At 41.3% G+C, this 26,129-nt stretch overlaps 2 protein-coding genes and 1 long non-coding RNA gene across 4 annotated transcripts in view; 2 read left to right on the top strand and 1 right to left on the bottom strand.

The window, feature by feature from the left end:
- The window catches only part of LOC110256085 (uncharacterized), a 53,826-nt gene that overhangs the window by 15,014 nt on the left and 12,683 nt on the right, over positions 1–26,129 (bottom strand). The gene's annotated exons all lie outside the window — the stretch shown is intronic.
- Positions 1,577–9,833, top strand: LOC146398318 (olfactory receptor 1D5-like). The gene has a single exon (XM_084983023.1). It carries the CDS (start codon positions 4,088–4,090, stop codon positions 5,057–5,059), a length of 972 nt encoding a protein of 323 aa, XP_084839149.1. The 5' UTR covers positions 1,577–4,087; the 3' UTR covers positions 5,060–9,833.
- Positions 18,019–25,766, top strand: LOC100624795 (olfactory receptor 1D2). 2 transcript variants are annotated; one of them, XM_084985681.1, is made up of 3 exons: positions 18,019–22,782; positions 22,834–23,234; positions 23,467–24,778. In XM_084985681.1, the coding sequence occupies exon 1, from the start codon at positions 21,552–21,554 to the stop codon at positions 22,491–22,493; it is 942 nt and encodes a 313-aa protein (XP_084841807.1). In that variant the 5' UTR covers positions 18,019–21,551; the 3' UTR covers positions 22,494–22,782; positions 22,834–23,234; positions 23,467–24,778. The 2 variants fall into 2 exon arrangements, with proteins under 2 accessions (XP_084841807.1, XP_084841806.1); XM_084985680.1 differs by having other exon boundaries at positions 22,834–25,766.

Here is a 26,129-nt window from a genome sequence, read left to right as displayed (position 1 = left end):
ACCCCTAGCCTGGGAACCTCCATTTGCCACGGGTGCAGCTCTAAAAAGACAAAAAGACCAAAATAAATAAATAAACAAATAAATAAATAGAAAACTGATAACTTGAACTACAATTGAAGATTTTTAAAATTAAAAGACCGTTTCTCAATCATGAATTGAGGAAAACCCAAATCACAAGCTTGGAGAAGATATTCTTACTGCAACATCTGACAAAGGACTCATAGTTGCAAGATAGAAATAATGACAAACTAACTTGAAAAAGACAGATAACCTAATGGAAAAATGAGCTAAAGACTTGAATAGACGATTTACACAAGCAGATATACCTATTGCTAGTACCCATATAGAAAGATACTTGACTTCACTAGTCATCAAGAAAATGCACATTTAAAATATAATGAGGGGAGTTCCTGTCGTGGCACAGTGGTTAACGAATCCGACTAGGAACCGTGAGGTTGCGGGTTCGGTCCCTGCCCTTGCTCAGTGGGTTAACGATCCGGCGTTGCTGTGAGCTGTGGTGTAGGTTGCAGACTCGGCACGGATCCCGCGTTGCTGTGGCTCTGGCGTCGGCCAGGGGCTACAGCTCCGATTCGACCCCTCACCTGGGAACCTCCATATGCCGTGGGAGCAGCCCAAAGAAATAGCAAAAAGACAAAATAAAATAAAATAAAATAGAATAGAATAAAATAAAATAAAATATAATGAGATAGCACTATGCACACACCAAAACAGCTGAAATGAAAAGAACGGAAAAATACGAAAGCATGTTGTTAAGAACTCTCATACTGATAAAGGGAAAAAAAAAACTGGCACAAGTACTTGGAGAAATTGTCCAGAGCTTTCTATTCAAACTAGACACTGGACAGACCAGTGATCCAGAAACTGACCTCATAGGTTATACGCCCGAGAGAAATCTGTAGCTGCCCTACTAATAACAAACAAACAAACAAAAACCAGGAAACTACTAGTGCCCATCAATGGAGAATGAATGAATGGATGTTTAATGACATACTGACACAAGAAAACATTATATAACAATGAACAATCTACAACTGCATACAACAATATGCAGATATACAACCTCAGATATACAATGCTGAGTGAAAGAAGTTGACACAAAAGAGTATAAACTACCCGTATTCATTGATGAAAAGTACCAAGTGTGTAAAACTAAATTACACTATTAGGAGTACGTGCTGTCACAGGAACAACGACTGCAAGAGAACATGAGGAGAGTTGTGGTGTGCTGAAAATGTGTTTGTTATTTGAAGATTGGTTACTCACATTTTTCTCGTTTGTAAACATTTCCACCGAAATGTTCAGACTTGATTTTATTTCATAAACATTTTAGACATCACTGTGTTTCATTCTGTGTCCGATTATTTTATTACCTAGAGTCCCTATATGTCTTTCATCTCCTGTTTCTTGCTTTTGGTATCTTATTTCCTGTGTATCTGCTTCTCTTTGGTCTTGTGCTTGCGAGTCTGATTGAAAAAAATTACTGAGAGAAATAATTTGAAGACCAGGGTGACATTAGTGTCCTCTAAACATAAGGGTTTCTTTCTTTCGGTTTTACTTAGTATTTGGAGTCACTACCAACATGGGCTCATCCTAATCCAAATTTAGGGCTCAAGATTTTCCAGGCTTTGCTGACTCAAAGCCAGGCAAGAGCATGTGTGTATGTGTGTGTGTGTGTGTGTGTGTGTGTGTGTGTGTGTGTGTGTGTGTGTGTGTGATGTCTTCCTTAATTATGGTATACTCTTACTCCTACGACCCTTTTAAGAAGGCTTTTGACTATGGAGTTATTTTATTCCGTATAAATAAGACTCATTTCCCAAGACTATTTCTTAGAGATATTAATGTTGGAGCAATTATCCAGGTTCATCTCAACAAGCTGCCATGGGATTGCTTCCCCAAGGCCTCATCAAAACTGGTAAACAGGCATGATGTGCTCCTAGTTCACCCCCTTTTTCTTCATGAACCTGAGATCCAAGCGTCAGTTCTCTAATTCCCCAACCTCATCGGGGCAGTTACAGCCTTTCATTCTGTCCCCTCTTTCACAGGGACTGAAGATCCAGACACCAATACCTTCTCATCTTCAGCCAACGGGACAAATCTCTAAGTCCCATTCAGGAATCAGTCCGTGTCGTAGGGTCCTCTATGTCCTGATTGAATTTTTATTCTAAACAGGAGGAAGCTAAAGGCAGCAGAACCAGGCAGCTCCTGAGAGCAGCGCAGAACAGTGAGTAAGGTCAGGGGTCAAAGGCTCATGTTCTCTCTCCCTTCTCCCTTTCTGATCTTCCCTCTTCTCCATTTTCTCTTTCTCAGAAAGATGCTCACAAACTTCCAAAGAGTGTTCACACCATCTAATTCCCTAGCTTTTGAAGACAAGAGAAAAATCCATCCGATTCTTACAGCACTCTACAGGTTTCAAAGTGCTGTCCCATGCCCTCCATAATTTCCATGAGATTATATTTTAAAATTCCCTTCCTCCTATTGAAAATCTGGACTTGACATGGAATTGTCATTATACCTCCTTTTACTTCTTTAATCACGTTCTCCTTCAGTTCTATCAACATATTTCAATGGCTCCTTTGAAGCCTTTTTCAGTAAAGCCTGTCACCTGGTCATTCTCACAGGCAGTTTCTCTTGCCTACTTTTTATCCTGCTGTATAGGTCATACCTTCCTGTTTATTTTTAATAAAAAAAAAACTGTTAGAAATGGCGTTTTAGATAATACATTGTGTCACCTCTGGGCATTGGGCTTCCCTTCTGGATCTTGTAACTGTTATGCACACATTTATTTGTTTAGTGCTGGCTGGATTATTTTATGATAGTCACTTTTACCTCCACAGTGGTAAGCCCCCAGGGCAGCACCACCTTGGGTCACTGTGAACTGAAAGTAATGTAGAAAACTCTTCTTTGCTTTCCTGAAAAATTCTCAGCTTTTAAATGCTGCTTATTGGCAGCTGGATGCTCTGTTATTTTCAACAGTTCTCTAGGGCATAAATTGCTCTACCAATGAATCCAATCAGGTTATGACCGCTTCGAAGAAACATTATTTTAGGTCAACGTGAAATATCTGTTCTTCCACAAGAGGGTTCCTCCCAGCTGTCTTCTTCCTCGTTTTTCCCTTGCACATTAGCTGGCTGTATCACTCTTAAGTCCATGAATTGCCTCCCAATTGCCTTTTGCCACATCTCAGCTGCTCTTGAGAGCATCTTTTGGCTTGAACTTCCATGCACTGTTGCAAATAAAGTTGGTTCCTGATGGGAGAGATTAAGGACTATTTTGTAGGGCCCCTTCTTCATCCAGGCAAAATCTCTAAGCCATGGCTCTGGAGCTGGCGGGTGAGGAGATTAGCAATCTCCTCTCTGAGTGACCCTGCAACCCCTGGAAGCCGAGCACCTTGCTGAAGTGTGGTGGGACTGTTTCACTTTACATTTCAATCATTATCGATTACTTTCAGTATATAATAACAATTTTCTGATAGTGGGTGTTCCGACAATATAGTCTTAATAACTGCATAAAACGACTGTGGGAACAGTATTAGTTTCAGGTCTATGTACTGTGTGAACCCATCCAGTTTAATGTGAACCCTTTTTATTTCTAATGGCATTTCAATTGATTATCTTAGATTTCCCAGAGAGATTATTCTATCAGCAAATCCTGATAATGTTTTCCTTTTCCCTTTCAATAGTTCTACTTACCCTTTCAGTGTCCACTTGTGCAGTACTTTTCCTAACGTATACACCCATTTTAAACTCTACTGAAACACTTCCATAGTATCATAGAACAACATACTAATATTTAAGCACTTCAAGAGTATTCATGATAAGAGGATTCCAAATATGACATAGACATGATGCCTGTGTATTGAGTAGGCCAAATCAGAAGCTGCTGGAATGATTAAAGTGCACACAGATTGTCCATGTTCTGTTCCCGTGTCTATTATTACCTTAGTTCTCATGCACAAAGAAATTCTAAAACTAAATCTAAGACATTTTAAGGCTAAGAAAACTGAGGATCTTGTTGTCTGAAAGTCTCTATTCCATTGAGGGCACTTAGTAGACATTTGTTGGTGCTGATGTTGCAGACTCTTGGGGAAATGGATGAAATGGATGGAGGCAACCAGACTAGGGCGTCTGACTTCCTACTCCTGGGGATCTCAGAGAGTCCTGGGCAGCAGCGGGTCCTGTTTTGGATGTTCCTGTCCATGTACCTGGTCACGGTGGTGGGAAATATGCTCATCATCCTGGCCATCGGCTCTGACTCCCGTCTGCACACCCCCATGTACTTCTTCCTGGCCAACCTCTCCTCCACTGACCTCTTCTTCGTCACCAACACCATCCCCAAGATGCTGGTGAACCTTCAGTCCCAGAACAAAGCTATCTCATATGCAGGGTGTCTGACACAGCTCTACTTCCTGGTCTCCTTGGTGACCCTGGACAACCTCATCCTGGCCACAATGGCATATGACCGCTATGTGGCCATCTGCCAACCCCTCCACTATGTCACCGTCATGAGCCCTGGGCTCTGTGCTTCACTCCTCGCCTTGTGTTGGGCACTCTCTGCCCTCTACGGACTCACCCTCACCCTCCTCATGACCAGAGTGACCTTCTGTGGGTCCCGGAAGATCCACTACATCTTCTGTGAGATGTATGTCCTGCTGAGGCTGGCCTGTTCCAACACCGAGATCATTCACACATCACTGATTACCACCGGCATCTTCATCTTCCTCACCCCCTGCGGGTTCATGATCACGTCCTATGTCCGGATTGTCAGAGCCATCCTCCGAATACCCTCAGCCTCTGGGAAGTACAAAGCCTTCTCCACCTGTGCCTCCCATCTGGCTGTGGTCTCCCTCTTCTACGGGACGCTCTGCATGGTCTATCTGCAGCCCCTCCACACCTACTCCATGAAGGACTCAGTGGCCACAGTCATGTACGCGGTAGTGACCCCCATGATGAACCCTTTCATCTACAGCCTGAGGAACAAGGACATGCATGGGGCTCTGGGAAGACTCCTTCCAGAGAAGGGCTTTCATCTGTGGACATGAGGGCAATAGTATAAAAGGGGCTTTGAGTAGATCTGAGAATTTCCTCCTCCATGTTCGAGGCAGCTTGTGAGACACAGCATGACTAGGACATAGCTTTAACGCAGAATGAGTTTATACATCTGGGAAGGAAAGATGTACATGTAAACCAAAGTCCCTAACCACAAAATTCTTGGAAATAGATAGGTCGCACTAACACTAATACTGATTTCGTAAGACCAGATCCTTCAACTTATCCGACCACAGTACCACAATCCCATCCAGCTCGCTGAAATCTATGTAAATGGAATAAACTCACTAGCTAAAAGATAGGCAATGTCTGCATGACATATTCATATGTATAACGCTTCTATCAAACAAAGAAGACTTTAAGTCAAAACTGTCACAAGAGTCAAAGAGATACTGCGTAATAGTAAAAGAGTCAATTTAACAGGAAAATAAAAACATAAATCTCTGTGCACCTGAGAACACAAAACAGTATTGACAGACCCGAATGGGAAAGGAGCCGGCAATACAATAATTGTAGAAAACTTCAATATCCCACTTTCAATAATGGATAGATCGATCATCCAGACAGAAAGTTAATAAAGAAACAGTAGACTTGAAAAACACCACAGACTAAATGGCTAAACAGACGCATAGAGAACATTCCATCCAAAAGCAGAAAATACACAGGCAAAAAAATTCTTTTTAACTTTCATATAACTTGTTAAGACCTGATTAAATACATGGCCTTTGTTTGACACTGAAAATAAGTAACTAGTCTGAACAGTTTTCTGTAAAAGCACTCACAAATAACTACAAATATATTACTCAATTGACTCCTCTAAAAAAAAAAAAACTATGCCCTTGCAAACTTAATTTGCCAAAGAATAATGCAAACTGCTCAGAACAGCTAAAACGTAGTTACAGAAATGATAGTAATAACCTCTATAAAATTATCTAAAATTATAGTTAAAGGATGAATTTTTTCAAAAGGTGCATTTATTTTCAATTATATGACAATAAAGTAATATTGTGTATTACGTGAACATTTTTGTTCACCTTTCTTAATTAATATGATGCTGTCAATAAAGAGTAAAAAAATAAAGTTAATGAAACAGTGCGATTTAAGACTGAAAAAACATTCCAACAACATTAGGATATCAGAAATCTATTTTCATCGTTAGAAAAATGACCTGAGGAACTCCCATTGTCGCTCAGTGGTAACAAACCTGACTAGTATCTACGAGGATGCAGGTTTGATCCCTGGCCCCACTCAGTGTGTTAAGGATCTGGCATTGCTGCAAACTGGGATAGGTTGCTGCAGCTCAGATCTGGCATTGCTGTGGCTATGGTGTAGACCAGCAGCTGAAGCTCTAATTAGACTCCTAGCCTGGGAACTTCCAGATGCATCAGGTGTGGCCTTAAAAAAAGAAAAAAAAAAGAAAAATGACCTGAAATACAAAAATATTCATGCAAAGATTTGATCCATATTCCAAGTGCATGCATTTGTGAACATCTCTTGTCTATTATTAAACAGAAAAAAATATAAATATCACTACCAGTTATTGGACTTGAGCCTGAATTTCTGTTAAAAATTCAAGAGGGAATTCCTACTGTGGCACAGTGGGTTAGGGATCCTGCATTGCCATAGCTGTGGCGTAGGTCACGGCTCAGGCTCAGATTCAACCCCTGGCCCAAGAACTTCCATACGGCATGACTGAAAAAGAAAAAAATTCAAGAGAAAAACAAAGGGCTTCACATTAACAGCTCGGTCAGAAAAAAAAGAAAAAAAATGCCAAGTTTTTGCTTCCAAATCAAAGGAAATACAATATGATAATGTATTTAATGATTAAGTAATTGACATCTCTTTTGAGCATCCCTTATAAAATATATAGAGGACTCTCTTATGAAATACTTGTTAATATTATACAGATAGAGAGACTGGGTCTGGTGCTGGTAGACACTAATCAACATAGTATTTCTAGAATACTTAGCAGGTGCTTTCTTTTTAGTCGGTCTGAAGAAAAAGTCCATAGAGTCCAGTCATAGAACCTCAGGAGTCCGGATGCTAAGGTTGCAAGATCCCTACGGCATGCACTCTCCAGCCTAACTTACGAAATATGTCTGCAGGTGACTTCAAGGCTTTGGCCAAGGATCATTCACTCTTTCCTTCATTATAGGCATGTGGGAATAGACTCTGTAGTCATCACCTGATTCTGCAACTTCCCTTACGACTTCTCTCAATCTATCCCCCTGAGCCTGAGGGACATTAGTTCCCAGCGTAACCTAGGACATGAAAAAATCATTAATAACAAAGTAAATTTCATTGCTTCTCTGGGACAAATCCCCAAGGAGATCTAGGGAAGGTATTTCTTAATTACTAGCCCTATTTACAGGTAGCAGAGGATGAAAACTCATGCCTTAATCCCATAGGAAGGCTGCCCTGGCCACCACAGCCCAGAAGACCTCTTCCTTCTCTGGCTTCTTTGTTATTTTCACTTCTGAAGTATTTGCTGTCTGAGGTGCATAAGACTGATAACCTACTGTTCCATCCAGTCCAGTTATTGCTTTGGGAACATCACCTCAAAACCAGAGAAGAAGGCTTACAGCAAGCAGCGTTCCTGCTGCAACAATTTTTAAAACAGATAACCTTTAAAATCAGATTTGAAAAGCATCCGGGAGTTTCAGAAGCAACAAAACCTGCATAAATTAAAGCTCCAGAGAGAGAAAGACTCTTCTGATTTGAAGTGAGGTCAACGGGCTAATTTTAAATAGGAGACTAACTATTTGCTGAATCTAGGCACAGACTGTGGCAAAAGATCTCCTCTGGGGAAAGAGAAAGCATCAAAGCCTGTAGCAGGCATACAGTAATGGAATAACCAACGGGAAACTTGAGGAGACACAAACACATGGATTTTTTTTTCTCATGGGCCATTTCTGAATCTTGTAGAATCCTAGAGAGCTAGGCTAAGTCTTCTTAAAGGCAAAGCAAAAATGGCCTGCACTCTTTCAGGACTGAGAATCAAGAACTCATCAATGGAGGAGACCTTCTTCAAACATGTCTGACATTTCCATAAAGATTATCTGACAAATTTTGAAGCTTCTTGGAGCAAGAGGGTAAAGAGATGAAGAAGAAGAAAAAAACCAAAAAACTCTAAAAAGAGTCCCATATTCTCTTTTAGCGCTGAGGAACTCATCAGATTTTCAATCTAAACCCCGGGAAGAACACACCATAGGAAGCAGTAAACATAGTCTTCCTAAGACTGAAACCTGACCCTGAACCAAAATTAATTCCCAATAAAGAAGAGAAAAACCAAAAAACAGTGAAGGAGGAGAAGAAGGGGGGGAAGAAGAAGCAAAGATGAGCCTGAAGTTAGAGGTGGCAGATGAGGAAAATACAATAATTGACAGCTGAAAGTGAAAAAGTGATGTATAGTTTTCACCAGAAAATGACGCAATGACTAAGAAAAAAAAATAGACATTCCAGAAGTGAAAAATAGAGCATGTAGAACTAAAAACTCATTAGATGAGTTTGACAATAGACTGGAAGTAGCAGGATACAGGATTAATAAACTAGAAGATATGTCAATTCAAAATACCCTAACTGAATCCAAAAATTAAAGAAAAAAAAAAAACAGAGGAGATCTTAAGAGATACATGGGACATGCACTGAGGGTCTAGTGTACGTATCCTTGGAATCCAGAAAGACCAGGAGATAGAAAATGGAAAAAGATATGAAGTATTTGAGAAGATAATGACCAAATATTTTTCAAAACAATAAAAGGTATACACCACTGATTTAGTTGCTTAGCAAACTCTGCTGTATAAATGCAAACAACGCAAAACAAAACAAAATCTATGCATACAAGAGTAAACTTCTCAAAACACAAATACAAAGAAAAATCTTAAAGGCAGCTGGAGGTGACAGTGGGGATATTTATCTTCATGGGAATAACAATTAAGAAGATGGTGGAACAGAAGGACTGGAGCTCAACTTCTCGCCTGAAAACAACAAAGTTTACAACCAAATGCTGAGCAATCTTCAACCAAATGGACCAGAAACTTTCAAAAAGCTGTCCTACTCCAAAAGACAAAGAGGAGGCCACATCGAAAGGTAGGAGGGGCGATTACCCCATATAAGCAACCCCATACGAGCCCCACACACTGGAAAGTAACTGTTTCACAGAGACTCACCTACAGGAGTGAGAGTTCTGAGCCCCACATCAAAGCCACATCAAACTACCACATGTGGGGATCTGGCACTGGGAGAAAGAGCTCCCAGAGCATCTGACATTGAAGGCCAGTGGGGCTTGTGCTCAGGAGCTCCACGAGACTGGCGGAAACGGAGACCCCATTCTTAAAAGGTGCAGACAGACTTTCACATGCACTGGGGCCCAGGGCAAAGCAGCATCTCCACAGGAATCTGGGTCGGACCTGATGGCAGTTCTTGGAAGATCTCCTGAGAAAAGAGGGGGTGAATGTGGCTTGTTGTGTGGGAAGGGCACTGGAAGCAAAGCTCTTGGGAATATTCGTCAGCATGCCTTTCTCTGGAGGTGGCCATTTGGGGAAAATCTGGCCCCATCCATCAGCACTGAGAAGCCCCAGGGCAAACAACAATCCAGGCGGGATCACAGCCCCACTCCTCAGTAAACAGGCTGCCTAAAGACCCCCCAGGCACACAGCCACCTCTAATCTCACCCAGAAACAAAGCCCCACCCACCAGAGGGATAGGAATCATCTCCACCTACCAGAGGGCAGGCATCAGTCCCTCCCATCAGGAAGCCTACAGCAAGCCCCCTTACCAACTTGAGCCACAAGGGGGGCAGACACCAGAAGCAAGAGAAGCTACAACTCTATTATCTGTAAAAAATACCAAAAACCTATAAAAATGAAAAGACAGAGAACTATAACTCAGATGAGGGAGAAAGGAAAAACCCCAGAAAAACAGCTAAGTGATCAGGAGATTCCAGCCTCCAGGAAAAAGACTAGACCTTTGATGCTGAAGATGATGCAAGACATTGGAAATAAACTGGAGGCTAAGACGGATAATGTACAGGAAACATTGAGCAAAGAAATATAAGATATAAAACTTAAGAAGAGATGCAAAATACAATAATTGAAATTAAAAAATTCATTAGAAGCAGTCAACAACAGAATACAGGAGGCAGAAGAACAAATATGCGAGGTGGAGGACAGATGGGTGGGAATCATGGATGTGGAACAGAAAAAAAACAATTAAAACAGTAGCTAACTCCACATCAGAAATGATGGAAACCAAAAGACAATGCAATACCATCTTATATATATGGCGAAAGTATTCTCCAAAAATGAATGGAATTTTTGGACAATCATAAAGTGAAGGTGAAAGGACGGTTACTAAATATGGCAAGATTCTAGTAAAATCATGAAAACAGTTTTAAAAATTACTTGCTGCCTGATGGGAGGGGGAGGGAGTGGGAGGGATCAGGAGCTTGGGTTTATCAGACGCTACTTAGAATAGATTTACAAGGAGATCCTGCTGAGTAGCATTGAGAACTTTGTCTAGATACTCATGTTGCAACAGAAGAAAGGCTGGGGGGAAAATGTAATTGTAATGTATACATGTAAGGATAACCTGACCCCCTTGCTGTACAGTGGGAAAATTAAAAAAAAAAATTACTTGTATTGAATTGCAAGAAGTCAAGAAAAAAACCGTATATAATAACTTTATATAATGATAAATAATACAAATATTAGAGTAATTCAAAAGAAAAGACAGGGAAAAAAGAATGTAAAACAGATGGGCAAATTTTTTAATTATATGGTAGATATAATCCAAATATATCAGTAATTAAATAAAACCCAAAAGGTTAAGTACTCCAAATTAAGATTAAAATTTTCTCTTTTTTTAACTTTTTATTTTTATTTATTTATTTTTTTATTTTCCCACTGTACAGCAAGGGGATCTAGTTATCCTTACATGTATACATTACAATTACATTTTTTCCCCTCCCTTTGTTCTGTTGCAACATGAATATCTAGACAAAGTTCTCAATGCTACTCAGCAGGATCTCCTTGTAAATCTATTCTAAGTAGTGTCTGATAAGCCCAAGCTCCCGATCCCTCCCACTCCCTCCCCCTCCCATCAGGCAGCCACAAGTCTCTTCTCCAAGTCCATGATTTTCTTTTCTGAGGAGATGTTCCTTTGTGCTGGATATTAGATTCCAGTTATAAGTGATATCATATGGTATTTGTCTTTGTCTTTCTGGCTCATTTCACTCAGGATGAGATTCTCTAGTTCCATCCATGTTGCTGCAAATGGCATTATGTCATTCTTTTTTATGGCTGAGTAGTATTCCATTGTGTATATATACCACCTCTTCCGAATCCAATCATCTGTCAATGGACATTTGGGTTGTTTCCATGTCCTGGCTATTGTGAATAGTGCTGCAATGAACATGCAGGTGCATGTGTCTCTTTTAAATAGAGTTTTGTCTGGATAGATGCCCAAGAGTGGGATTGTGGGGTCATATGGAAGTTCTATGTATAGATTTCTAAGGTATCTCCAAACTGTTCTCCATAGTGGCTGTACCAGTTTACATTCCCACCAGCAGTGCAGGAGGGTTCCCTTTTCTCCACAGCCCCTCCAGCACTTGCTATTTGTGGATTTATTAATGATGGCCATTCTGACTGGTGTGAGGTGGTATCTCATGGTAGTTTTGATTTGCATTTCTCTTATAATCAACGATGTTGAGCATTTTTTCATGTGTTTCCTGGCCATCTGTGTATCTTCCTTGGAAAACAGTCTATTCAGGTCTTTATGAGCAATCCAAACCCAGCTATATGCTGCTAACAAAAGACACTTAACAAACACAAAGACTCAGAAAGTTTAGAGGGTGGGATAAATTACACCCTCTACATAATAATCAAAATAAAATATATTCAATGGAGATGTTTTCAAGGCAAGACGTATTAGTAGAGATAAAGAGGGATATTTTAGCATTAAAAGACGTTAATCTAGCAGGATAATATCACTATTCTAAATCCATATCTGCCTGAAAAGATAGTTTCAGAGTATAAAAAGCAAAAAAAAAAAGGAGAATAAAAGTAAAATCAACAAAGATTAAGTAAAAACTTCAAATAAACAAATACACAATCCTACCATTCTAGCATGAAAGTAATCATAAACTATATGTAAAAAATGGGCCTGGCTGTGTTCCAATAATATTTACTATAAAAAACAAGTGGCAACTATGTTTCACTCACAAGCTATAATCTCTTACTCCTCATTCAGAACAAACATATACAATAGTAAAATATTTAAAGCTTTCTTGAAATATCAGCGATAAAACAAGGTTTATTTATTACATCATTTATTCAACATTGTATTGGAACGTCTAGTTAGTACAAAAGTCAAGAAAGAGAACTAGGGCGTTCCCGTCGTGCTGCAGTGGTTAACAATCCAACTAGGAACCATGAGGTTGCGGGTTCAATCCCTGCCCTTGCTCAGTGGGTTAAGGATCCAGCATTGCCATGAGCTGTGGTGTAGGTCGCAGACGCAGCTCAGATCCCTTGTTGCTGTGGCTCTGGCGTAGGCTGGAGGCTACAGCTCCGATTACACCCCTAGCCTGGGAACCTCCCATATGGCACGGGATCAGCCCAAGAAATGGCAAAAAGACAAAAAAAAAAAAAAAGAAAAAGGAAAAGAAAAAAAGAAAGAAAGAAAGAGAACTAGAAGATGCAGGGACTGAAAAGCAAGAAACAATGTCATTTTTCAGAAACCTAAGCGTAAACATAAAAATGCAATATAATCTACAGTCAAACCAATAGAATTAATAGGTGTCTCCAGCAAGATCACCAGATACAAGATCAATATGCAAAAATCAATTGTATTGCTACATTTGAGCAGCAACTAGAAACTAAATCTTCACAATGTTATCATCTGCCACAGCATTTTAAAAGCATCAAATAACATACATACATATATACATATATATATCCAAGCTAACAAAAGATGAGGAAGAACTCTACTGAAAACCATGCAATGTTATTGAGATAAATTTTTTAAACCAAAAAGTGAAGAAATACACCACATTCATGGTTTATAAGATGCAATATTGTTAAAAATATCCATTCTCCCCCAAATTAATCTAGTTTAATACAGTACAAACCAAAATCCCAGTAGATCTTTTCAAGGAAACTGACAAGCCTACTTAAAATTTATATGCGACCAGGTGGGATTCATCCCAGGTGCACAAGGATGGTTCAACATACACAAATCAATCAACATCATACACCACATTAACAAAAGAAAAGTCAAAAACCACACGATCATCTCAATAGATGCAGAAAAAGCATTTGACAAAGTCCGCATCCATTCATGATCAAAACTCTTACCAAGGTGGGTATGGAGGGAACATACCTTGCCCTAATCAAAGCTATTTATGACAAACCCACACTAAATATAATACTCAATGGAGAAAAGCTGAAAGCCTTCCCACTAAAATCTGGAACAAGAAAAGGATGCCCACTCTCACCACTCTTATTCAACATATTACTGGCAGTCCTGGCCACAGCAATCAGACAAACAAAAGAAATAAAAGGCATCCAAACAGGAAGAGAAGAGGTAAAACTGTTGCTTTATGAAGATGACATGATACTATATATAGAAAACCCTAAGGACTCAACCAAAAAACAACTTGAACTGATCAACAAATTCAGCAAAGTAGCAGGATATAAGAGTAACATTCAGAAATAGGTCACATTTCTGGAAAAGAACAATGAAATATTAGAAAAGGAATACAAATCTACAATACCTTTTAAAATGGCACCTCAAAAAAATCAAATACCTGGGAATACACCGGACCAAGGAGATGAAAGACTTACATGCTGAGAACTATAAAACATTAATCAAGGAAATGAAAGAAGATGTAAAGAAATGGAAAGCTATTCCATGAGTCTGGGTTGGAAAAATTCATATTTTGAAAATGGCCATGTTACAATCTACAGACTCAATGCAATCCCTATCAAGTTACCCATGATATTTCTCACAGAGCTAGAACAAACAATCCAAAATTTATATGGAACCACAAAAGAACCATAATTGTCAAAGCAATTCTGAAGAACAAAAACCAAGCAGGAGGCATAACTCTCCCAGACTTCAGGCAATATTACAAAGCCACAGTTATCAAGACAGTGTGGTACTGGTACCAAGACAGACATACAGAACAATGGAACAGAATAGAGAACCCAGAAATAAACCCAGACACCTATGGTCAACTAATCTTTGACAAAGGAGGCAAGAACATAAAATGGGGAAAATGACAGTCTTTTCAGCAAGAATTGCTGAGAAACCTGGACAGCTGCATGCAAATCAATGAAACTAGAACACACCCTCACACCATGCACAAAAATAAACTCGAAATGGCTGAAAGTCCTAAATTTAAGACAAGACACCATCAAACTCCTGGAAGAGAACATACGCAAAACATTTCTCAGGTCTCCCAAAGCAACAGAAATAAAAACAAAAATAAACCAATGGGACCTAATCAAACAGACAAGCTTTTACACAGCAAAGGAAACCAAAAAGAACACAAAGAGACAACTTACAGGATGGGAGAAAATCGTGTCAAATGATGCAACTGACAAGGGCTTAATCTCTCAATAATACAAACACCTTATACAACTCAACAGCAAAAAAGCCAACAACCCAATGGAAAAATGGGCAAAAGACCTGAATAGACATTTCTCCAAGGAAGACATACAGATGGCCAACAAGCACATGAAAACATGCTCAACATCCCTGATTATTAGAGAAATGCAAATCAAAACTGCAATGGCAATACTGGATCCTTAACCAAATGAGCCATATGGGAACCCCAAGGTGGATCATTTTAAAATTAAAATCTTCTGTTTTTAAATACTCACCATTAAGTGAATAAAAGTCAACCATAAAGTTGAAGAGGTTATTACCACATACATCTGACCAAGAACTCACAACTGGAATGCATAAAGAACTCCTGCAAATCAACAGGAAAGAGATAGGCACACAATAGAAAAATGGGCACAAGCCTTGACCAGGTAATGTACTAAGGTGATAAAGCTATACACAATAATTATATGAAAGGGCTTAACTTCATCAGTCATGAGAAATACAAATTAAAACCACAATGAGATGCTGCTACATACCAACTAAAAAGTTCACATTAAAAGGATGGGAAATACCAAATCACGTGAAGAATGTGGAACAAGACGAAAACATTGCCACAAGGAAGATGATAATTACAAAACCAAACACCTGCTCTATTATCCACAATTTCCACTCTTCTGCATAGACACCCAAGAGGAACATGTAGCTTCACTATTCCTGACAGCCAAAATTAGAAACGATAAAAGCCCGTCCATGGTAGAAAGGAGTTTTTAATGGCATATTCACACAAGAAGGAACTCCACAGAGCAATGAAAATGGACGATCTGCAGCCACATCCAACGGTGTGCATGAATCTCACATACATAACGTGGAGTGAAAGAGGCCGACGAGAAAGAGTACAAAGGGGACACTTCCATTTAAGTAAGTGCAAAAACGGGTAAAACCAATTTCTTCTATTAGGAGTCCACGGAGTGACTGCCCTGCAGGAACCGTGACTAGAAGAAAGCATAACAGGATTTCTGCAGGGCTAGTGATGTGTTTTGTAAAAAATCCTGCCAAATTTCTCATCCTTGGCTCTAGATCCAAAAACGTTCTAAGTATCATTGTTTTTCAGTCTGTGTCTGATTCTTATACTATCTGCAGTCCCTGTATGTTTTCAGCTGTTGGTTCTTGCTTTAGGAATCTTATCCCCTTGTGTGCCTGCTTGTCATTGGGTATGTGCCAGATACTGAGTATTTAAAAAAAAAAATGTTTTTTTAAGAGAAATCATTTGAGGTCTAAGACGGCATTATTGTCCTCCAAGTGGGATTTTTTTCACTTGGTTTTGCTTAGTACTTGGAGTCGCCAGCAATCTGGAATCATTGAAATTCAAGGTCACTTCTTGAGATTGCTCAGGACTCCTGATGCCTCAAAGCCAGGCGACGACGCATGTGTGATGTTTTCTTCGATTATGGTTTACCCTTACACCTAGGGCACCCTTAGGATTGATGCCCAACGTGGAGTTGGTTTATTCCTTGTAGATAAGGCCATTTCCCAAGACCCTGGCTTAGAGATATTAACTTTGGAGCAATTATCCAGGTTCATCTCAACAAGCTGTCTGGGGACTGCATCCCTAAGGCCTCTCCAAAACTGACAAATAGGCCTGATGTGGCTCCAGTTCAGCTCCCTTCTTCAGGAGCCTGGTATCCAGGGGTCAGTTTGCAGCTTCCTCAAGCTCATCAGAACATCCACAGACCTACGTTCTTCTATGTAGGCACAGAAAATCCAGGCACCAGTTCCCTCCTTCCCAATTTCAGAAGCTGGGATGAATCACCAAGGTCCATGCGGAAACAATGCCTTAGGGCCCTATAGGTCTTGACGGAATTTTCATCCTGTGTAGAAGGAAAGTAGAAGCAACAGAAACAGGCAACCCAGAGACCACCACGGAACAGTGGGTAGGGTCTGCACATTTCAGAAATACTCATATTTTCCCTCTCTCTCTCTCTCCCTCCCTCTCTTTCTCTCTCTGTCCCCTTTCTTATCTTCTCTCCATTTACTCTCTCTCACCCTCTCTCAAAACCATACTCACTGATAAACTGCATATAATCCAACTCCTTAGTACTTACAGGTAATTAGCAATCCCTCCAATCTTGTTAGCACTCTATACTTTCCAAAGGGCTGTCACAAGCCCTGCTGCACATGATTCTCAAAAAGGTAAGAAAGCCTTTTCAGGTGAAATGAAGAGCTCAAGGAGGTTGCATGCCCTCCTCAGGGCCCTTCAGCTAGATGGCAGCACAGCAGGTGCAAAAGGACAGTTTTCTAATGCTGACTTTGGACCCCTTTTTTCCATGCTGCCTCCACACCATCTCCCCTCTCCACCCAGCCACACTGCGGAGGGGTTTGTGTCTCTAAAACCAGCGGACCACATACATTTTCAGAACCCACTCTCTCTTACAAACAAAAAACAGCATTTCCCAAAGTGTATAATCAGAACTACCAAGTGCTTTCAAAAAGGGCTTTGTTCCCAAAACAGAGCCAGTATTTCAAGGAAAGGGGTCAGAAAACAGACTTTTCGTTTTCAAGCAGCACAGGTGACTGCCAATGCACATTCAAGTGTGGGAAACTACTGTCTTGAGGGCTAGGGCAGGGGTAGAGACTCCTCGGGGTTCCTCTGACTTTTCCCAGCCCTCATGCCTGCCTCCCTCCCATCAGGCAGATGCCCCAGAGGCTCCTGAATCTGGGCAACGGACTGTGAAAAGAGGTCATTTCTGATAAGGTCTGAGGAAGGGAAAGACCTTTGACTCCATCGCAGGAACAGGGGTGGCCAGGTGTGTTCACGGTCGGGGTCACTAAGTCTGTCACCATGATGCACTTTTTCATTCTCAGGTCAGTTTGGGGATCTTGGGACGAGCCCATCAGGTCCCTCCTGTCACTGAAACTCCTTGCGTTTCCAACAGACAAGCAGCCTCTTCAACGCGAAGCTTCACGTACGTACTATCAGAGATAAACACACATATGTATGCTTCTGTCTGATTATACTTTAAGATAAATCCTTAAAACTGGGAATGCTCAGAGTGACATCCTTTTTAAGAGCTTATAACATGGAATGTCAAGTTTCCCTCTTGTACCCAGTTAGCTCCTTTCATCAGATATAAAACTGCCTGTTCCCCCCACCTTTTTATCAGTAGTGAAGCTATATGTTGGTGCATGTTTTTGTTGCCCTGGACTTTCTTCTTTTATGAATTGCATGTTTGTGTCCGCTGCTATTTTCCCACAGTGGGGGGTGGTGATAATTTCATTATCAGTTTATACGAGGTCTTTATTGGGACTACTAAGCCTTTGTCTACCACACACCTGGCAAGTATTTTTCTCTTTTGTCACTTTTTTGTTGTGTTTAGTTATTTCATTTATGATGTTTCAACAGGGGAACATAATTTTTCATTGTGTTTTCTATGAATGAATTTTTTTTCTTTTGTTGCTTATGCTTATGGTGCCAGAGCTGAGATTCCTTCACCAAATTCAACATCATGAAGGCTGTCCTATGTTTTCCTCTATGAGTTTTATACTTTTGGCTCTCACATTTAAATCTTTGATCCATTTCATATTCATTTTTGTGTATTGTGTGAGTTAAGGGTCTGCCTTTGGTAGGTGGCTATCCTGGGGTCCCAACACTACTGGGTGAATCTTTCCCGCAAGTGATCTTGGCATACTTGTTGAAAATCAGCCAACCACAGACACAGGCATTTGTTTACAGACTCTCATTCTGCTCCATCAATCTACAGGTTTATCTTTGTGCTGGTACCACATTGTCTTCATTTCTGTTGCTTGGTAGTAAGTCCTAAACTTGGGACATGGGAGTTCCCCAGTTAGATTGTTTTTTTTCCAAGGTTGTTTTGGCCACTCTGGAGATCTATCCTGGAAAAGCTTTCAATGGCACTTGGAAAAAAATCTTGTTCTCTTGTTGTTGGCCAGAGTGTTGATTAGATACGGTTGATTCATGGTGTTGTTCAAGTCGTCTGTTGCCTTGCTGATCTTCTGCCTAGTTGTTCTATCCACTATGGAAAGTGTGATGTTGAATTCTCCACCTACTTGCTTTCAATTATATATTTCTCCTTTTTTGCCTTGTCTATTTTGGTGCATATGTGTCTCTAATTCTTATACTTTGCTGATCAATCTACCCTTTTCTCATGATAAAATGCCCCCCTTATCTCTAGTAACATTTCTAATTGAAGCCTATTTTTCATCCCTAAATCTACTTTGATATTTAAAGACTAATGTACAGACAGCCTAGGGTTTCAATGGCTGCTGTTAGGGTTAGGGTTAGGGTTAGGGTTAGGGTTAGGGTTAGGGTTATATGTTTTCCCATCCTCTCACGTTCAACATTTCCTACGAAATCTTCAAAGATGTTCTTCAGTAGATGTTTTGCACTTCATCTTTACCCTCAGGACCACTTCCACAGCCTTCAAGTCCTTCCACCAAAGTGCCACTAGGGAATGGGTTAGTGAGCTCCTCATACTGTCATGACAAAAGTCAAACACCAAATCCATTACATTTTTAAAATTCATAATCTTATTTTGCACTCAAAAGCAAAACTTCATGACAGAGGAGCACACGCTTTTGAAAGGTGCAACGTCCTCCTCCCATTAATACCGTGAAGAAATTTATTGTAGGTTTTGTCTTTGATAACAAACATCTTGTGCATGAAAGGATTATTCACTTGAATACTTGCAACAGTACCCATTTTAGTCTATCTAGTCTGCTCAAAACACTAGTTAAAACTGTTGCGTCATTTGCAAAGAGGCAGCTTGGGGTTTACTATGGGTTCACGGGTAGGAAATGCTAATTATTCTTCAAAATATACTATAAATCCCAAGAAATAGTGCAGGAAAAATAAAGAAAAAAATGAAGATTCTTATGAAATGAGGGAAGACATAGATTTTAGATTGGAAAAGACATTCTAAGTCAGAGAAATTAATAAAGGAGAAACATCCTTCAGATATCAAATAATACAAACATCGAAATGTGAAGAGCTTTTATCTATTTCCGTGTAGTGGAATTCAATGTAATTCCCAAACAGAACCAGATAAAAGTTCTTGAAGATTAAAGAAAATATTACGCAGGTAGAAAGATGTTATTCAAGGAGGAAAAAAGCAGGTAATAAATTACAATGCTGACATTTAGAGAGTTCTCTATCACACTGTTGAGTGAATAAAGACGACAAAGAAAAGAACGTATGCTCACCAAAATGTTAATAGTGGTTACATGGCAGAATTTAGGGTGACATTTACTTTTTTAAAAATTTCATTAAAGTATATTAGATTTCCAGTGGTCTCTCAACTTCCACTGTACACCAAAGTAACCCAGCCACATATACATACATATACACACATCCTGTCTTTTATACTACCTTCCATCATGTTCTAACCCAAGAGACTGGACACAGTTCCCTAGGCTGTACAAGAGGACCCCATTACTTATCCGTTCTAAATGTAATAGTTTTCATCTACCAACCCCAAACACCCTGTCCATTCCCATCTATCTCCCCTGCCCCCGGCAAACACAGGTCTGTTCTCTCACACTAAGTGAAGTGAGTCACAAAGAGAAAGACAAATACCACATGATATCACTGATATGTGGACATTCACTTTTTTCAATTAAAATTGTTCTTTATCGCTGGAATTAGTTACACTGGAATGTATTGCTTAGAATCAACAGATAGCAACGTATTAAGGGCTACCCATGCGACTTTTTTTAAAAGGTGCATCTTAAACTGTTGAAGAAGTTTCAACAAATTCCAAATGGCAGAAATCGACAATAAGTGAATCTAAGTTTAAGATGGAAGATAATGCAAACACATCATATCAAAAAGGTGATAAAGATGGCACATAAGAAAGGAAACTACAGATAAACCTCATTTGTAACTATGACTACAAAAGGCTAAATGCAACAACTGCAAATCGATTTCAGTATTTTATGCTGGGAGTGGAAATGCATTTCAACATTACCAGAGCTGTTCACGCAGCAGGCACTGAAAAGTCATTGGATTAAAAGTGAAAAGACACACCTAATTATTAAAATATCATGAGCAAAGTACAAACAGAAGGATAGTTGCTGCATAGAGACACCCTCTTGTGCTTAAACCTTTCAAGGCTCTTTACTGCACTTGAGGAAACTTTTTCCATCTTAACAAGGCTCTGAAGGACCTGAACCCTGCTTACACGACAAGCCCATATCTCACCACTCTCCTCTTCACCCCAACCACACTGACCCATATTTAATTCTTTAAATACAACAGCCTATGGTTCACACGAAGTAATGGAGTCATAAAGAGCAAGGTAACTTACCAGAGGCTTCTCAGCTAGAATGTGTCAGAGAGCCCAGACTTTATTTCGAGTTTTTTGAAATCCCCTTTTTATCTCTAGGAGCATTGCAGTTGCTTGTTTTCAGGTTCCCACATGGATAATCCTATCAGCAAATCAGGAGAGTTTTTCCATTTCTGTTCCAATATGTTCACTTTTCCCCTCGTCCATTGTATAACATCAGCTTCTCACAGTGCAGACATCTATTTTAAATATCATTGAAACCTATATGATATCATAACACACTAATCTGTAAGTCCTTAGGTAAGTTGTAATAGGGTGTGATTTAAAATAAAACATAAGTGCAATTCCGATAATATTGAGTATGCTAGATTAGAACTTTCTGGAATGACTAAAGTGCATGAAGATTTCCATGTTCTGTTTTGGTGTCTATTACTACATTAACTCATACTAAAAATAGTACAAAATGTAGCCTAGGATATTGTTAATGATAAGAAACAGCTGAAATGCTTATTTGAATGCTCTATTCACTTAAGGGCACACAGGTAAACACCGGTTGGTGGTGTTGCGGAAAGTTGGAAAAATGGATGGAAGCAATCACAGCAGGGTCTCCGAGTTCCTACTCCTGGGGATCTCTGAGAGTCCTGAGCAGCAGAGGGTCCTGTTTTGGGTGTTCCTGTCCATGTACCTGGTCACGGTGGTGGGAAATATGCTCATCATCCTGGCCATCGGCTCTGACTCCCGTCTGCACACCCCCATGTACTTCTTCCTGGCCAACCTCTCCTCCACTGACCTCTTCTTCGTCACCAACACCATCCCCAAGATGCTGGTGAACCTTCAGTCCCAGAACAAAGCTATCTCATATGCAGGGTGTCTGACACAGCTCTACTTCCTGGTTTCCTTGGTGGCCCTGGACAACCTCATCCTGGCCACAATGGCATATGACCGCTATGTGGCCATCTGCCAACCCCTCCACTATGTCACCGTCATGAGCCCTGGGCTCTGTGTTTCACTCCTCGCCTTGTGTTGGGCACTCTCTGTCCTCTACGGCCTCATCCACACCCTCCTCATGACCAGGGTGACCTTCTGTGGGTCCCGGAAGATCCACTACATCTTCTGTGAGATGTATGTCCTGCTGAGGCTGGCCTGTTCCAACACCCAAGTCAATCACACAGTGCTGATTGCCACAGGAGCCTTCATCTTCCTCACCCCCTTTGGGTTCATGATCACGTCCTATGTCCAGATTGTCAGAGCCATCCTCCGATTACCCTCAGCCTCAAGCAAATACAAAGCCTTCTCCACCTGTGCCTCCCATCTGGCTGTGGTCTCCCTCTTCTACGGGACGCTCTGCATGGTCTATCTGCAGCCCCTCCACACCTACTCCATGAAGGACTCAGTGGCCACAGTGATGTATGCGGTGGTGACCCCCATGATGAACCCTTTCATCTACAGCCTGAGGAACAAGGACATGCATGGGGCTCTGGGAAGACTCCTCTTAGGGAAAGTCTTCCCGAGGTTGGCATGAGGATAATTTTGGAAAGTGCATTAAGGTAGAGATTGGGGATTCCCTTCACCATGTGCAAGGCATTATCCCATGTGGGATACAGCATAGATCCAGCTCACAATGAGCTCGTATGTCTGTGATGAAATAAAGACATGAACGTGTAACCCAAGTTCCACCTAATCTCACCAGCCTTGGCAATAAGTCAGGTCTCTCTAACACTAATAGGAGAGTTTGTAGGAAACCTCCTTCAGCTTCGCCTGACACAAGACCACAGTCCCAGCCTTATTCAGAGAGACCCACGTATGGCTTAGTGGGTCTCTCGTGTTCTCCTACACGCAATCACTCGTATTTCTTCTTGAAGGAGCCTGCTGCCTGCAGGCCATTCATAGACTAAACCTGGCACTACATCTCCTGAAGGTACCCTGGGTGAGGCCATGCCTTTCCTGATACTCTGCCAGGCCCCACTCCCATGCTTCAGTTCTGACCCACAGTCCCTCTACACACAGCCCCTGGCCTTCAGGCAAGAACTGCAAGATATTCCTCTCTTTTGCTCTGGGATGATTTTCATTCCTTGGGCTCCAAAGTAATACTGCCTCTCTTGCCTTTTTCCTGCCTTCTTCTTCTCTGAGAGAAGGCAGACTTTGTCCTTGGGAAGTCCTTCCTGCCCCTTCTTTCTGGGGCTCCTCCCCTCCCACCTCTTCCTCATTCCCTCAAAACAAAACTCTCAAGCTTATCAACACATGCTCACAACGAGATGTGAGGGTGGAGGCAGCACACGGGGAGGAGGTCATTGGGAGACTCAATCTCTATTTAGGTTCTATAATTCCGACACCAACTCTGATACGTGCGTGTTTTTCTACAACACTAAGCCATTCTCTTATGCTGTCGGGGTACCCTGCACTTCAACTCAATTCTGACACTATCTACCTGGAGATGGTGTCAGATCCCACTGGATAACAGCTCAGCACTCCCACCTCCACCCCCACCACTTCAGGTGCCAATCACAAGTCCAAGTTCTCATTTGCACTTTTGACTGACCAGGTGTATACAGGAGATTCCCACAACCCATTCTTTGAGTTCAATCAATTTGCCACAGCAGCTCAGAAAACTCAGGGAAAACATTTTACTTGCGCATTTACAAGCTTATTCTAAACAGACACGCTCGGGAACAGTCAGATGGAAGAGACCCACCGGGAAAGGTACGTGGGAAGAGACATGGAACTTCCATGCCCTCTCTGGGGATACCACTCTACCTGAATCTCCACAGGTCACCCACCCAGAAGTTGTGTGACCATATGGTCATGGTCGTATTAACAAAGGAGGCAACAATATACAACGGGGATAAGATGGTCTCTTCAGTCAGGGGTGCTCGGAAAACCAGACAGTTACATGTAAGAGAATGAAACTCGTACATTTCCTCATACCATACACAAAAACACACTAAAAGGGATTAAAGACCCTGATGTAAGACCTGAACTATAAACTTCCCAGAAGAAAGAAGAGGTAGTACACTCTTTGACATGGGTCTGAACAATATCTTATGTTTCCTCAAGCAAGGAAACAAAAGCAAAAAGAAACAACTGGTATTTCATCAACCTTAAATGTTTTCACACAATAAAGGAAACTATCGACAAAATGAAAAGATAGCCTGCTGAATGGAAGAAGACATTTATATGGTATGTCTGATAAGGAGTTAGTATCCAAAATATATAGAGAACTCATACAACTCAATATTTATTTAAGGATTAAAAAATAGGAAAAGAACTTGAGGAGGCGTTTTTCAAAAGAAGGCATCTAGATGGCAAACAGCACAGGAGAAGATGAGCAGCATCACGAATCATCAGGGAAATGCAAACCAAAATCTCAATGAGATATCACCTCTCATCTGTCAGAATGGATGGCTAGTGCCCGAAAGACAGCAAGTAACAAGTATTGGCAGGGATGTAATGAGGAGGGAGCCCTCGGGCACGGCTGTAAATTGGTACAGCCACTATGGAAGACAATATGAGATTCCTCAAAAAATTAAAAATAGAACTACCATATGATCCAGCAAATCCACTCCTGGGTATTTACTCAAAAAAAAATGAAAAGGCTGATTCTAAAAGATACATGGGCCCAACATTAATAGCAGCATTACTTATAATACTCAAGAATAGAGAATAACCTAAGTTGCCAACAACAGATGAATGGATAAGATGTGGTACACAATAGAATATTACTCAGCCAAAAACTCACGGCCAGTTCGTTGCCTCTGACACAAGGAATGCACTCTGAGCTGGAAACCCAGATTGCTGGCAGGCACCCTGAGAATGATGGTCACCACTTCTAAGGAGAAATCCTCGTGGTCCTGATTGCTTTTTCAGAGAGCTCTCTCTCTCACAGAGAGACACGGCTCTCTGAGGAGAAATTCAATGTGGGCAACTCGAGTCTCAGTAAGAGACACACAACTCAGTGCCAACACCTGCCACATGGCAGGTTCCTTGCCAAAGACACACGGAATGCAATCTGAGCAGGAAACTCAGATTAGCAGCAGACTCCCTCAGAATGCCAGTCACCACCTATGAGGAGAAATCCATAAGCGCTGACTTCTTCTTCAGACATCTAGCTTTTGCACAGAGAAACAGACCTCTCTGGGGAGAAATTCAGGGTGCACAGCTTGCCTTTCACTCAGAGACACACACCTGCCTCCTGACAACTGCCATGTATCAGATCCTTCACCTCGGATAGAGAGAAAGCCCTCTGAGCAAGAAACCCAGATTGCTGGCAGGCACCCTGAGAATAATGGTCAGCACTTCTGAGGAGAAATCCTCGTGGTCCTGATTGCTTTTTCAGAGACCTCTCTCTCTCACAGAGAGACACGGCTCTCTGAGGAGAAACTCAGTGTGGACAGCTCAGGTCTCACGAAGAGACACACAACTTGAGGCCAACAACCGCCTCAAGGCCAGGTCTTTGCCTTGGACACAGGGAATGTCCTCTGAGCAAGATACCCAGATTGCCGGCAGACTCCCTCAGAATGCCAGTCAGCACCTTTGAGGAGAAATCCCCAAGGGCTTGACTTCTTCTTCAGACAACTCTCTTTTTCGCACAGAGACAGGGCTCTCTGTGGAGAAGTTCAGGATGGACAGCTCATCTTTCAATCAGAGAGAAACAGCACTCTCTGGACAATGCCTCCTGCAGAGATCTTCACGTCAGCCGCAGACAGACAGTGCACGCTGAGAAGACACCTCAGATTGCCAGCACGCTGCCTCAGAAAGCCAGTCAGCACCAAGGTGGAGAATCCACAGAGGGCCTCCCTCCTTCTTCAGACAGCGCTCTTTTTCACAGACAGACACACCTCTCTGAGGAGAATATCAGAGTGGACAGCTCGCTTTTCACTCAGAAACACCCTACTACCTCGACAACAGCCAGGTGTCCGCTCCTTCACCTCGGATAGAAAGAAAGCCATCTGAGCAGGAAGCCCAGATTGCACACAGGCTCCCCAAGAATGCCAGTCAGACTTAGGAGAAGAAATCCTCATGGGCCTGAATCCTTTTTCAGAGAGTTCTCTTTCACACAGAGAGACACAGCTCTCCGAGGAGAAATTCAGTGTGGACAGCTCGAGTCTCACTAAGAGACACACAACTCGATGCCAACACCTGCCTCATGGCAGGTTCATTG

Source organism: Sus scrofa, chromosome 12, assembly GCF_054392235.1.
Source record: "Sus scrofa isolate SSC_HxYL_T2T_F1_AM1 chromosome 12, Sscrofa_HxYL_maternal_Yorkshire_Landrace_v2.0, whole genome shotgun sequence".
Taxonomy (NCBI): domain Eukaryota; kingdom Metazoa; phylum Chordata; class Mammalia; order Artiodactyla; family Suidae; genus Sus; species Sus scrofa.
Note: the sequence above shows the minus strand (reverse complement) of the source record. Positions and strands in the feature narration are given on the sequence as shown.

Bases quoted from the DNA above. Each gene is read 5' to 3' on its own strand.
- LOC100624795 (XM_084985680.1), top strand. From the start codon at position 21,552: ATGGATGGAAGCAATCACAGCAGGGTCTCCGAGTTCCTACTCCTGGGG.
- LOC146398318 (XM_084983023.1), top strand. From the start codon at position 4,088: ATGTTGCAGACTCTTGGGGAAATGGATGAAATGGATGGAGGCAACCAG.